General features: G+C 29.2%; 2 protein-coding genes across 2 annotated transcripts in view; both read left to right on the top strand.

The window, feature by feature from the left end:
- The first annotated feature begins 1,575 nt into the window (after positions 1-1,575).
- Positions 1,576-5,180, top strand: LOC113385314 (protein RRP5 homolog). The gene is made up of 2 exons (XM_026623154.1): positions 1,576-1,650; positions 1,711-5,180. Exon 2 carries the CDS (start codon positions 1,760-1,762, stop codon positions 4,877-4,879), a length of 3,120 nt encoding a protein of 1,039 aa, XP_026478939.1. The 5' UTR covers positions 1,576-1,650; positions 1,711-1,759; the 3' UTR covers positions 4,880-5,180.
- Positions 5,181-6,560: 1,380 nt separating this feature from the next.
- Positions 6,561-15,492, top strand: part of LOC113384943 (rho GDP-dissociation inhibitor 1-like) — a 55,859-nt gene continuing 46,927 nt past the window's right edge. Inside the window, exon 1 of the mRNA XM_026622722.1 lies at positions 6,561-6,653. The gene's annotated coding sequence lies outside the window, so the exon portion shown is untranslated. The remainder of the gene's footprint in view (positions 6,654-15,492) is intronic.

The following is a 15,492-nucleotide window of genomic DNA, read 5'->3' as shown; positions in this document are numbered from 1 at the left end:
TTTTTTTCGAAATATTTAAAAGGAATTGAGAATATTTATATAAATATGAGCAAATATAGAATTTCAACAGAAATCTAATCTAGGAATATAACTCTATTAACCTTACAAATTATAATTGAGGAACAATTTTTCATCAAAACAAGAACAATAAAAAGCGCAATAAGCAAAGACAATCAGATGAACTGCGTGATACAGATATTTGTTTTTTTAATTCTATTACGAAGTTTATGAGGTAATAAAATTATTGTCGAAAAATTTCAAATATTCGTAAGCTACCAGAGCAAGATTGAAAAAGAAATTCATGTTATTTAACATATGTCATTTTTCAGAATCTTTGACAAAGATTAGAAGATTTTGATTTTTAAAGTCATTAATGATTAATCTAAAGTTTTACTTTTTGACCGTTGACCGTTACTATAAAATAAGAATAAACTTGGTATTGGTATTTTGCCTTGAGGCAAGTTACATGAACTTCCTGATATGTGTAAATAATCGACTTAATCAATAAAAAATGAATTAATTTTATTGTGAGTGATTAAAAGTATACCGAGTAAATTTATTAAACACAATTGAAGTATTTTCTAGAAGCAAGTTTTCAAAAATCAACATTTTTTCAATTGTACCAGTTTCCGTAGGACTTTAATTGTTTAGTATGTTAATTAAGACCAAGTTCTCTATCATTATACAACGTAAATCGTCTAATTTTAATTTTAACAAACGTCAAAAAAAACTCGCATTTACTCAAACTTTGATAAATTTTTAAAATTAAACTACTTGTCGTAAGACCGTAATATTTCAGAAAGTTCTATAAGACCATAATATTCTTATAAGTTCTATAAGACATAATTACAAGAAAACGACTCGGTAGATTTTCACCTAAAACTAATCAGTATCATTACCAACTAATATCATTCAAACAGTTCTTGATTTTTTTAAATCGATTCGGTAGTATGAGCTTAAATGTGGATAAAAAGTTTAACACTTTTTTGCAAATTACAAAGAAATGGCTTGGCAGATCGTAGCACAAAACTGACAAACGATAGTCCTCATTGAGATACATCAAACAGCTTTTGAATTTCTGAAATTGGTCCAGCCGTTTTTGAGAAAACGCGGTTTTACGGTTAACACACACGCATATATTTATTTCAAATGCGGTCTCATTCGATTCAGAATGGGTTGAAACGTCGAGAAAACGTGGAGAAATTAGCGAATCGGATTTTTTGATGAAAACATAAACTTCTCCTTTGGGAAGTTAAAAAAAACTTTTTTACTTTTAATTCTCAATAACGATTGTTCCATATGTTGATATGAAATTTTAAAATAAAATGTATAGATTTTATGATAATAATATAAGTAATTCATGTTTTATATTAAATTACCCGATTATTGTACTTTTTCAATGCCAACAACAAATTCAAAATTGATAGATACATCATCACCCACTCTTCTTTGTAATTTGTCTATGCTCAAAGCTTATTTGTTCGAACACCTAACTCTCGCCGAAGAACAGAATAACAGTTCTATGGTACCAAGCAAACGTCAAACTTACTACTACAAGGAAAGCGAAAGCAGTGTCAGAACACGTGCACTAGTATTAACCTCAAATATATTACAACAATTCCGTTCTTCTGAATATTGTTGGAGTTAAATGTATCATCAAATATTTTGTATATAAAATTTGGGGATAACTAACATCTTGTTTCTTTGAAGGAAATTGTAACGATACTTTTCTGCAAGTGATTAAAATTATTATATTATTATGGATGCTTCCCTTAATGATTTTCCGCGAGGAGGGCAAATTGTGAAGAAAAATGAGAAACAAAAAGCTACTACTACACTATTTGGTAATACTGCTGTTGTAAAAACTAAAAAAAAAACTGCCACAAAGAAACAAAGACAAAAAGCTCTTGATAAGAAAAATGAAAAACATGAAAACAGTATTACACCAACATCTTTCGAAGGATTGTGCTATAAGAGCATTAAAGATGGTATGATTATTCTAGGATGTGTTCATAAAGTGAATGAAATGGCAATTCAAGTTTCTCTGCCCGGCCGGATCTATGGTTATGTTATGGTCACAAACATATCGAAACCTTATTCCAATAACCTGCAAAAGTTTGTCGATGATCCCCAATTTACAAGTGATGATCATAAAACATTGAAACAAATGTTCAGTCCAGGTCAACTTGTATGTGTAAAAGTTCTTGCACCTGATGCCGCAACAAAATTCAGTGTAAATTTATCTCTAGATCCTTGTGATACACATAAAGAAATAAAATCGACTGAGATTACTACAGGTTCTATACATATGGTAGCTGTTCAAAGTATTGAAGACCATGGATATGTTGTTGATTTTGGAATTACACGTTGTCGAGCATTTTTACCTAATTCACATGTACCACAAAAATATGGAAGGCTAGGTATTGGTGAATTAATATGGTGCAGCGTTTCTAAAATTACTTCAACGCCTTTAGTAACAACTATGGTTTTATCAGCTTTGGAAGTAAATAGTGCTAAATCTGTCATATCTGATGTAACATCATTGAATAGTATATTACCTGGAATGAGAGTTGAAGCTACTATCGAAAAGATTTTGAAAAATGGTTTGCAACTGAAGTTCATGGATAAATATATAGGTTATGTTGGAATCTCATATCTCAAGAAGTTGAATTGCGATACTTCAAAATACAATGTTGGTCAAATTATTGATGCAATTGTTTTGTATATAGTCCCTACCGTAAAAATAACATATCTTGCTATCAGAGATCTAGAACCTATTTCAACGTCTGAAAATATCAAAATTGGAGATACAATGCAGGGCAAAGTAATTTCAAGATCAGCTAAAGGAATTTATTTAAGTCTACCTCGTCATGCCAGGGGTTTTATCCCTTTTAAGAGAGTGAAAACCAGCAAAGACAATGATCTAAGTGAGATGTTGCTGAAATTCACAAGAGGTACAACTCATTGCATTCGTATTTTGTCTTTCGATTTCATGGATAATAGCTATATATGTTCAAATGAGAAAAACGTGTTAAATGAAAAAATTTTTACCATTAATGATCTAACCGCGGGTCAAATCGTTAGTGCTACGGTACAAAATGTTAACAACAAACGGCTCATGGTTAAAGTTGGTAATGTTGTAGGAGTAATAACTTCTTTGCATGTATCCGACTTTCCCATACAAAAATCTTCCATGACAACCAGATTTACTGTGGATCAAACTGTTAAGTGCAAAGTATTGGATGTAAATACCGAAACAGAACAATTATATTTAACAATGAAGCCTAGTTTAATGGAAAATACTGCTTCACTTTTGTTCAGCATGAACGATGCTCAATTCAATAAAATATACAAAGGTGTAGTTGTTCAAATAATTCCTTCTGGTTTAGTAGTAGTGTTTTTCAATGGATTGAAAGGTTTCTTGCCCAAACAACAATTTGGTTTTCAAAATGCAGGTGATTCAAACAAATTATTTTTTGTAGGACAAGTTATAGATTGTACAATCGTCAAAATAGATAAAAGTAGTTCCAGAATGACTTTGTCAATGAATGCCGAATTAAAGAACACTAAAAAGCAAAACAATTTAGTGCAGCAAAGTAATGACATTGTGGAGAAAGAAAATGTAGAACTCACAAAAATTTCAAAACATAAATTGACTGAAAATAATAAATCTGAAAAGCGTGATGCTCAGCAAATTGATAGTGTCGTTGCAGAAAATTCTGTTGTAAAGAAAAAACGAAAAGTTTCTACAGCCTCAAGTGAACAGGATAATGTAGATTTAAAAAAAGAACAAATGGAAGTTTCAGATTGTGAAGATCAAGTAAATAAGAATGATACAGAAATTAGTATTAAAAAGAATCACTCGCAACAAGGTTTATTGAAAGCAAACGATTTTTTCAATATGAATGTGGAATGTCTACGACAAAATACAACTGCTATTTCTTCAAGTGAAGAGTCAGAAGATGAAAGTGAAACTATTAAGAAGAAAGTTAAAAGTAAAGAGAAAGAAGAAACTATACGAAATGACGAGAAAAAAATTCGTGAAAATGAATTGAAGTTTGCGGAATCATATGAAAATCCGCAATCAGCAGACCATTTCGATAGGCTACTACTCGCTAATCCTAATGATTCCAAGACATGGATAAATTATATGGCATATCATTTACAAGGAACAGAGATCGAAAAGGCTAGAGCAGTTGCACGAAAGGCTTTCTCAAACATATCTTTTAGAGAGGAGCAGGAGAAGTTAAATGTTTGGATAGCATTATTAAATCTTGAAAATCGTTTTGGAACAAAGGAAACATTTAATGAAACATTACAGGAAGCACTTCAAACAAATGACGCTTATAGCATTCACATGCAAGCAATTCAGATGTTGTCGGAAAGCTATAAAGTGCAGGAGTTGAGTGATTTAATCAATAAAGTCTTGAAAAAATATAGTCATAAATTAGAATGTTGGTTAGATGTAGGACGAGCTTGTTTTAAAGCTAAATTAGTAGACAAAGCACGACAAATCATGCAAAAGGGTTTGAATGTATTAGAAAATAATAGACATGTGGATTTATTAACTCGCTTCGCTTTTATGGAGAATCAGTTTGAAAACTCTGATCGTGCACAGGCGCTTTTAGAGCAAGTTTTGACATCCTACCCTCGAAGGATTGATATTTGGTCTCAATATATCGACATGCTTATTAAAAACTCACAAATTGATATTGCCAGGGATGTACTAAGAAGAGCTAGTTCGCTATCATTACCAGCTAAGAAAATGAAGATTATATTCAAGAAATTTTTAGATTTTGAGAAGAAATTTGGTGATGAAGATGCCGTGAACAAGGTCCGGCAAATGGCGGAAGAGTTTGTTAAGAAGGCGACAAATTAATAAGTTAATATATTAGTTAAGATGTATTTTTATGAAATCAAAAATCAACTATAAATAAAATGTAAACTAAAATTAAATTACAAGACTTTCACTTACTTGTTCATATGTTTAATGCTCTTTACATATATAATTGTCATCTAGAGTCCATGTGGCAAAGTAAATCACTTGTTAGTAAGATATGCCCATATCATTCGAATCGTATTTCATATCGTATATATTACTATAATCAGTACCTGAAAAATTGTTATTCATTATTTTATTTTTAATCACTTCTCATTTTCACACTTTTATGTATACAAAGTTTTGCATCTTTTTATTATAGTTTTTAGTTATAATATTATCATTACTTCACATTTTTTATTCTATTAACTTGAGAACATGCACATAAATACCACCTGGGATTTATTGATAACTGCATTAAAAATTGTAATCTTATTTAGATATTGACATAATCTGAACCATTTTTACTTGTTTATCTATTTACGATCTGAACTTATAATTTATTTTGTGTTAAGAAAAATTTTACGACGTGCGGGTGGTATTTTAAAAATGTGTTTAACGACTACTTCAGACCATTATGAGATTTGACTCAAATTTTGACAGGTAGACATATTTATTTATTAATTTTGCGAAAATGGTATATACTTCAAATAAGAAAGCATTTGTTCACAAACGTCTTTTATTTGTTTATTTATTCTTATTAAGTAAGTATAAGGGTGCATTCGACTTGGACGCTTACGCGCTGTGAGCGCGCTGTGAGCGCGCTTTCATCGTTCGACTTGGCGCTGTGAGTGTCACATAAGCACGCTCGTAGCACCATCGTAGGATGCTCGTAGCACATATTTTGCGCTCACATACGCTCACGCCACAGAGGTAGGGCAGCGTGAGCGTGAGCGTCAGTTGTTTTTACTATCTGTCATTTCATTTGTTTATTAATTGTCAAATTCTTTATAATTCCGCAAAAATGGCAAGCTGTAGATCACAATTATTTTTTAATATTAATATTGATATTAATTAATTTTAAATTTAATTAATTTTAAATAATTTTAAATTTCAATTTTGATATTACTATTAATTAAGCATGAGCTGACCAAATTTCATTTATTTATTAATTGTTAAATTCTATATAATCCCGCAAAAATGCCAAGTTGTATATCACATTTATTTTTTAATATTAATATTAATATTAAATAATTTTAAATTTTAATTTTAATATTACTATTAATTAAGCATAAGCTAACCAAATTTCATTTATTCATTAATTGTTAAATTTTTTATAATCCCGCAAAAATGCCAAGTTGTATAACACAATTATTTTTTTAATATTAATATTAATATTAATTAATTTTAAATTTAATTAATTTTAAATCATTTTAAATTTTAATTTTAATGTTAATATGAATTAAGCATAAGCAAACGAAATTTCATTTATTTATTAATTGTTAAATTCTTTATAATCCCGCTGAATGATCCAGAAAGTAATAAAATTTACACAATTACCGTTACCACCAGTTGCCGCCATTTTGATGCTTATTGACGCTCACAGTTTCCAAAACGAACGGATTTCAGTTATCGATTCTGAGCGCTTATCGGCCAAGTCGAACGCTAAAAATTCGTGCTTATAAGCGTGAGCGCTCACAGCGCGTAAGCGTCCAAGTCGAATGCACCCTAAGTGAATTAATATAGTGAATCTCAAGTAATGTTACTTCGAAAACAATTACACAAATTGGTGAGTGCTTCGTGCCAAACTGGGAATGATGCAAATCGCTTAGGGGTAAGTTGTATAAATGGCAAATATTTTTTGATTTCTTTGCATTTCAAAACCTGACAAAAATTAAACAAAAATGGATGTATGCTAGTGTTCTGTATACATATGAATATTCAAATACAATTTCTTGAAACCTTTTCGGGTGAACGACGTTTTCATGATACGAGGAAAATTCCTTCCGCTTTTGAGGAGACCCTTATTTAAATGCTTCATATTATCATTTATTATAACAACTAGTATAAATAATACATAATTCTATACATTTTACATTGTAATTTGAATAGCAAATATTTATTCAATAGCCTTATTAACTTCCCGTAGTTATAGTAATCGCAAAAAAATCGAAAATGAAAATTTGTATATATCTTTACGTTTGAAAGGTTTCTGAATATTTTGGCATACCTTAGAAAAAATGTGTGTGAGTGTGCGGATATAATATTTCGTCGACGATTTGGGAAACACCGATCAGCCGATTTCAATAATTAAGAAAACATTCGATTCGTATTAATAAGGAACGTTCTGATTAGTTTTTGGCAAAGGCAGGTCTAGCTGTTTCGAAGATACGGGTCAAAAACGGTAACTCAGTTTCTAAAGGAACGGAGCTTTCGATTTTAATAATCAATCAAGTAAAATAAAAGGTTTTACTTGTATTGACAAGATGAAGAACTGATTAAATTTTTGGGAAGGCAGGTCCAGCGGTTATGGACTCTCATTAAAAATAAGGTAATTTGGCGCTCAAAAATGTTTATTGGACATATGTACAATTATATGTGACAATTTATCAATATTTTATAGAGATTTTAATAATGTGTACAGATTTTGTGTACATTTTTTTCGGTTCCGTACCAAGATTGTTAATTACGGTACGGGATGTTACAGCAATTTGCCTTAAGGCACGATGCCATGCACTCCACTAGTTTAAAGTTTAGTTTAAAAAAGAGTACACAAAATTTTAGTTAGATGATGATCATGGCACGAAGATATTGCTTATATATTTATCAATGTGTAAAAAACAAATTCCTTATAAATGTTATTAATTAAAATTGCATAAAATTCCTCATTTCCTAATTCTCTAATACTTAATGGCACTTTGTTGAATAGTCTAACACCCAGTCCATCTAAAATCGATTCCCAAAATGGTCATATGCTCCTCCGGGGGTCCATGAGAACTTTCAAGCGGTCTATAGCATCGAAAAGGAAATTTGTGAATCCACGAAATGAAAATATGGGTCCACGCTAGTGAACTACAAAATATCATATTATACTATCCATAATAAAAAAAAATCATGTACAATATTTATAAATAGACCTGAGAAGTGAAAAAATAGTAAGTTTTGATAAAAATGTGCAAGTTGTAGCATGTAGAAATATTTTTTTTGGTCGCAATATGTTGTGAAGATTATATATTCTGGCTGTTGATAGTTCTAAACTCTAAAGTATTAAATGAAAAAGCTAGTTTTATTATAGGGCTTTCAACAAGTTTATGACTTAAGTTGTAATAATTAAATTTCGGATTTGAAAATATTCATTTCGAAGATAGATGGTTGGCAAAAGCAATTTCCGTGGATTTGGAAACACGGAACAAATTGCATAAAAATCATTGCCAAAATCATCAAATTATCAAAACTGAATATTTAGCACATGCACACCAAATGACTTTGTTAAAAGATTGTAAGCAATGTATAAATATTCATGCTAGAGCTGAAAATGTTCATAACTTAAGGTAACTTGTAATTACGCTTTGCAATTTGTAGCTAACAATTTTTTTCATAATTAACTTTAGTAAAATCTATTGCTTTTAGTATTTCAAGTCGATTGTTGCCACTTATTTAAAGAATTTGAGTCTGGCAATCAGAATAATCTTTTTCATTTTGCTGTTTTTCGTAAATTTAAAAATGGAATTTAAAAAGTATTAAATCGATATTTTAAATCACACAATAAGTTACATATATAGTTTCATATAACCTGTTCTCGTCGTAAATATCATTTTGATTATTTGGTGGGTTGTTGTAATCAATGAAAGAGCAGTGATTCAATTTCAACCTTAGCCCTAGTATTGACGCCATATAAATAAATTTAAAAAAAAAATCAATCTATACTTTTCAAACATTCTAGAGAATTAGGGACAAATATTGCTTCTAAAAAATTGGAAGTCCATACTTGCAAAAATTGCGTTATTTTTAAGTTTTTATTTTTTATTCGTTTTTTTTTATTATTTAAGTATTATACCATTTTATAATCCTGAATAAATATGTAAACTTTTGTTGGTATTTGCTTATATTTTAGTACATTTTTTTTCAAACATTTCAAAGTGGATCGATTTTTAAAATTTTAAATTCATAGTTACAAAAATAATGAAAATTAAACGTTATTAATGATGGACAAAGGACTGTTTGACTCTAGGCTTAAAAAAAAGCTCATAATTTTCAAACAACTGGGGATACATTTAACCGTGATAGTTACGGTCACCCCTTTTTGACTTGACGTTGAGTTCTGGGACACCCTGTATATATGTATATGTAAATATATATATATATATATATATATATATATATATATATCTGCATATGTAATTCAATGTTCATGTTCAATGTTTTGTACGTGTTCAAATAAAGTGTGTGAGCTTATATGTGTTTATGAGTATACCTGAAGTTTATTTCAAGCTTTATCGTGTTTAGTTTATACGTAGCCTTGGGATAGATCGCGTTTGAGATGCCAACACTTATTTATTTCTTAAGAGATATTAACTGTCTCAACGTCCGCATTCTGTTTGCACTTTAACAGATTCGTCATATCGAACAGGCGATCTAGCAATTGCGAACTGTGGCTGCGTAATTCAAGTTTATTCATTAAATTACAGAAATTTTACTTTGAAATAATTTACCAGACGTAATATTTAATATGTAAATATATATAGTGAAAATAATATAATATTTTGTACAATAATTGATAATATTTAATTGCACTTCGATCCTCTTTAGAAAACTGAAATATAGCCGATATTTTATTTAATTGGACTCTATTAGGGTTTGTCGGTTTTCAAAAACCGTTTTTTTGGGCGAAAATTATGGAATTCGAAAACCGGTTTTTTAGTGAAAAAAGTCGGTTTTCTCTGTATAAATGGAAAATGACAAATATAGCCAAATATAAAAGATTGATGAAAGCGTTTTGAATCTTGAAATCATATCGGTTCAATAGCATTTTATATGTCGTCAGTCTGCAATGGTCCCAGAAAAGTTTTGTATATATTAATTTAGATTTTTATACCAGTGTACATATTAATTTAAATCTAGAAACCACAAATTAAAAAACAAAAAACTTAGAATTATTATATCAGGCTTTAAAAACAATTAAGCATAATTTGGTCGCAAGTGTGAGAGTATTTTCTGAATTTTCTATTTCAGAAAATTTAGTGAGTAAACAAAGGACACGCCTAAGTAGCAATTTGATAGACGTTCTCAGTTTTTTGAAATCATATTTCATTAAACAAAAAAATTTTGAACAATCAGAATGTTTAAAATTATTTAATTAAAATGGTTCGGAACAGACAATATTCGAGTTTAGCTTAATTGTATTTAAAACTAAAATCGATATCAACAAATATGCATCAACATGTATCTAATATTTTTTTTTAATTTAATGATTTTTTTTATTTAAAAATGTGTTATCCGAAAACTTTTCTTTCACTATCATAAAAATATTTTTACTCTTATATGTGAAAATGATGCATGAATAACGAATAATTATTTTCAAAGTTATTTAATCAAGATAAACTATTATTTTTTAGTTCTACTAATTAAAATTAAAATAATTTTGTTTACTATCTATAAAGTTGAACAATAAATAAATTCAGTGAAATACTGCTCTAAATTACACTAAATTTGCGGATAAATTACAGAATATTCTAGCAAAAATTTATTTTTTATATAAAATTCGAAAACCGGTTAAAACTGTTTTTTTAGAAAAATTAAAATTCGAAAACCGGTTTTCCAAAATGTCGGTTTTTGTATAAACCCTAGACTAGAAATTATTCATATAATTTTTAAATTGTTCATAATTACGAAAACATCCATCATCTATGCTTTATGGATGTAAAATGACCATTCGTTCCGGATTTCCCGGGAAAGTGCTGAAAATCTACTTTTTCCGGATTTTTCTAGAAGTAACATTTGTGCCGGATTCATGTTTTGCTGTCTCGTATTTCTCCGAATTTTTGAAAGAATTTTTAATTCCTATATATTACAGTTAGAATTATAAGCCGAAACAACTGAGCATATCAAGATACATGACGTAAAAAGGGCACTCTGAACGCAATATTCTCTATTAAAGTTAATAATGAAGAAAATTGTACAGAATTGTATACAATGTTACATATATTTAAGTAATAAATATAATAAGTAATTCTGATTAATATGAAAAGTTTATTACTTTAAATTATTATATATTAAATAATAATTAAAAACAATTAGTTATTTATTGAAACTAATTCTCCCACCAATTCAAGTATATATCCTGGATTTGAAATTAAAAAATATGGTCATCTTAATTAATATGAGCATTAGAATACAGTATTCTTATTAGTTGTTAAATAGGTAGAAATGACATAAATATACTTATAATAATTTGATATTTTAAAAACATTTACAAATTAAGTGAAACAAATAATTTTTATTACGACATTATTAAAACTTACTTCTTTAACTTATTCTTTATTCTTTCATTGTATACTAAATTAAATCAAGAGGTAAAAAATTATTATTAGTAATGTTTAGTAAAACATAATATTTGAAAAAAATTAAAAATACTTATCTGTTACTGTAATTTTCAGAAAAAAAGTGCAATGTTTTATCTAAAATCAATCATTTTTACAAATAATCTCAAAAATAAGTTTTATTAATAGAAGAGAAAATAAATTTTATAAGTAAGCTTTACTATTATAAACCAATTAATATAGGAGTTAATGTCTGTCTTGATTTAAATTATCAATTAATGAAATCAATACTAACTTTATTTTTTTTTCATAATCAAAGAGATTTTTGGCTAAAAATAGTCACCGTTAACGAATCTCTTTTCGCGTTCGCGTAATGACCAAATAAGCGCGCCTTTTCTCAATTTTTCGTTAAACCGAATGACAGGTGTATTCCTATACACCTGTTCGGCGATATTTTTTGAATGATTCGTAAACCGACACGAATACACACTTATCGATTTATGTCGGTGTATCTTAAGCATCTTAAGGGTCATTTTACATCAGTCTGATGGGATCGTGCAAGATTAAAATTTAACGAATAATTATAAAAATATTTCTAACATACTCTGATTTCAATAGATTTCTCCAATCACACGTTGTGACAATTTTTGCAGCAAGAGTTAATATTTGAATAAAGTTTTATACTAATTGGTTTAAGAGATGATTTCGTACGTTGATCTGGAATTCCGTTACATACAGCTAAGTACTCATGAGTAGAGAAGCTAACTTTAAATTGATGTTATTTTGAGAAATTGTCTCATATACTGATAATATTCTTTCGTCATTTAATATTGCCGAATATACAAAAAAATGTTCGGTTTATGGAACAGTAGCAAACTGCCAACAGATCTTTAAACTTTCCTTTAATTTAACAAACGAGCTCGTCTACACCCTAAATCACAATGTAACTTAAATTACATATTATTAGTCTCTAATTATAAATAGAACATTTGAAGCTCTAACAATTATAGGCTCAAACTACTCTTAACCTGATAGCAACTGGTAATTAATTAGCTGCATATTTAGTAAATAAACATAATTTATCATTATCAAGCTAATTTTTAAAACAATTCTTGTAAAAAATATCTGATATTAAAATAAATTTTGCATCATTGTTGACACCAATAATGAGCAAACATTCCGAATATCAAACGTCTTAAATTTATTTAATACAAATTACAAAATTACGTTAAATCTGATTATATTTAATTATTATCAATAAAAGGAAATAAATCATTTTTTTAATTGCAGTTACCACTTGTTTGTGAATTAACTTGTCTATAATCGATGCATATTTTGTTCAGTGTAAAAAGAGCTCTAAGAATTCGTTATGTTGAACCAGGGGTCTTTCGACTAATCGAGCTTGCACTCTGCCATGGGGTTGATTGTTGGCGACTTGGGGTTACAAGTATATAGTTAGATGCATTAAGAAGTATTAGGTATGAGACGTAACGAAATGTGTTCCATGTAAGATGTTCGATGGCTAATTTATTTCGATATTAGTTAAGATGAAATAAACTAAACACAAATGGATTTCTTTTATTGTTGTTGAAGTAACAATAACAATAAAATGAGAGTTTTATATTTACATTATTTAGCTTTACCCAATCTTGGAACAATTACTTCCTAACTATACTGCTAGCATTTCTACAAAGTTGCGTCGACATTTGTATGCAAACATCCCGTGAGATAAATATGTTTGATTTTCTAGACCAGTTTAACATGCTTAATTTATGTAATTTCACATAGCTTATTCCAAGAATTATAAATTTTGCACTAAGGACAATTTATATTTGTAGTACATTATTTTTTCCGAACTTTTTGAATTTGCAAATTGCCCGATTAAATTTTCAGAACCTGAACATTCTCCGAACTTTTTGAATTGCAAATTGCTCGATTAAATCTTCACAACCTGAACATTGAAGTACATCTGACTTTATGTATAGAGTAGCTAAGCTATTTTATACTGAAAAGAATTAGTTAATTATATTGTGTAGAAAGGATTATCGTAGCAAAGATCGCTAACAGGCGGTCACATATGGATGGGGTCGCGCGTTTGACCCCTTGTTCTGGAAATCTTACATTGGGCAGTGTGAAGTCCATTTTCAATTGGAAATATATAGATCAAAACATGTTTCCAGTCGAAAATAAACCCACTTCGGGCAATGCGATTTAAAATGCAAATAGGAAAAACTCTCACACTACTTTTTCCCTGAATCGAGTTGGAGTTCAACCCAGCTCACAGTCCTGCCTTAGGGCAGTACTACCCATTATTATTGTGTAGAAATTTTTAAATCACTTTCCAAATTTTGCCGCCCTAGAAATTTGTCGCCTTGGGAACTGCCCTGATTGCCCCTACTGTAAATCCACCACTGAGACTATTTATTTTCAAACTGTTTCAAACTATTAATCGACACCTTTTGTTTTCCCAAGAATTATGATATATTTCCCTATTACTTTTGTTCACTATTACATTTAGGATTCAGCTTTTTATTATTTACTTTTTTAAATTTTCAATGGGAATTTTCTATATTTGGGATATGTTTTGAACATGAATTTTAACTTTCGTAAAAATTTTGAGGTCCATAAAGGTATATTTTTATAAATCTGTGTCAAGAAGTCTTGTCTCGAATCAAATTCATTAAACAAATCCTGTCATTCACGCATTCTCTAAATTGGGGCCAATTTAAAATTTATAAACAATTTGATTAGAAACTGGATGCTTTTTTGAAAATTATGAATATTTAAGTTTTAAGTGAATACAACAATATTGGAATAAAAAACAACTATTCTGGCGTGATTGATTGATTACAAATTTGTATGTTTTTGAATGAATTTTGAGATTCCTATGATTCTGAATAAGTGGTATAACGAAGCTATATTAATATAATTAATATTGTCCTCCAGGTTGCCTTTAAGGTAAAATTTCAAATTAGATACGTTTAAATCTTTTTCACTGCTGAATTAAGCAATGTGAGTTTTATTAATGTGAAAGTTACAAAAACACGCAGACAAATTTTGTTTCGTTAATTTAATGTAATGTGTAATGTTCAATATGTAACTTAAAAAAATATAGTTAGTTTAGTTAGCAAAGCTTCAATAATTCTTTTAAGTACTTGCTTAAAAAGTATTTATTCATTAACATTATTTGTTAGCCATGTTCGATATTCTAGATTATCAGCACTCGTCCCCTAAGTAACGTTAAAAAATCGTTAAGTCAGGTGACTTACATCGGATATAAGAACCTGTACCGCAAGGGCATGTGTTTTTAGGGGGAGTCCTGAATGTGCCTGTACCTGTTTCATCCTCGTGTGTCGGAATTAATTGCTGCCCGATGCGCATCCTATGCGGTCTTAGTACCGAACACAATTTAAGTGCAAGGTGCTATTTTTTATTCACATTATATATTCCTCTCATAATGTATTATGTCGCGGGATATACGGTGACAAGGTGTTACGACGATATGGATTTTTATAAAGTCTTGATATCGGGATATTTATCTTGTTACGCATGATACTTGATCATGCAACCCTTTAAAAATTCTAAAGAACAGATGTGAAAACCAAAAATTTTATAAAGAATTCATTGTAGAAATTGATTTACTTAATGACCATAACTGATGAAAAATAATTTAGTTTTATGGTTTTTGGATTATTGATTTTTTTCTAATACATTTCCGCTTTCAAACTATGTGGTATTTCAAATAGAAAAAGGTAAACAAAAGATACAGATTTAAAAATCCATTTTTTTTTATTTTTTAACTTCCCGTAGGGTAAGTTATAGTAATCGCAAAAAAATCGAAAATGAAAATTTTTATATATCTTAACGTTTCAGAGGTTTCTGAATATTTTGGCATACCTTAGAAAAAATGGATGAATGTGTGTGTGTATGTGTGTGCGTGTGTATGTGTGTTCGGATACAAATTTTTGTCGACGATTTCGGGAACACGGATGAAGCCATTTGAATAATTCAAAAAACATTCGATTCGTATTGCTTTCGGAGATCTAGTAAAAAAAGTAAAAAAACCCATCTGGCGGTCAAAAATAATCATTAGACATATGCACATCAAATTATCAGATATTTTATAGAGATTTT

This window comes from Ctenocephalides felis, unplaced genomic scaffold (assembly GCF_003426905.1).
Source record: "Ctenocephalides felis isolate EL2017-DRISC unplaced genomic scaffold, ASM342690v1 CF-g0.4_SCAFFOLD_03571, whole genome shotgun sequence".
Classification (NCBI taxonomy): domain Eukaryota; kingdom Metazoa; phylum Arthropoda; class Insecta; order Siphonaptera; family Pulicidae; genus Ctenocephalides; species Ctenocephalides felis.
This window is presented reverse-complemented; position numbering and strand designations above follow the sequence as displayed.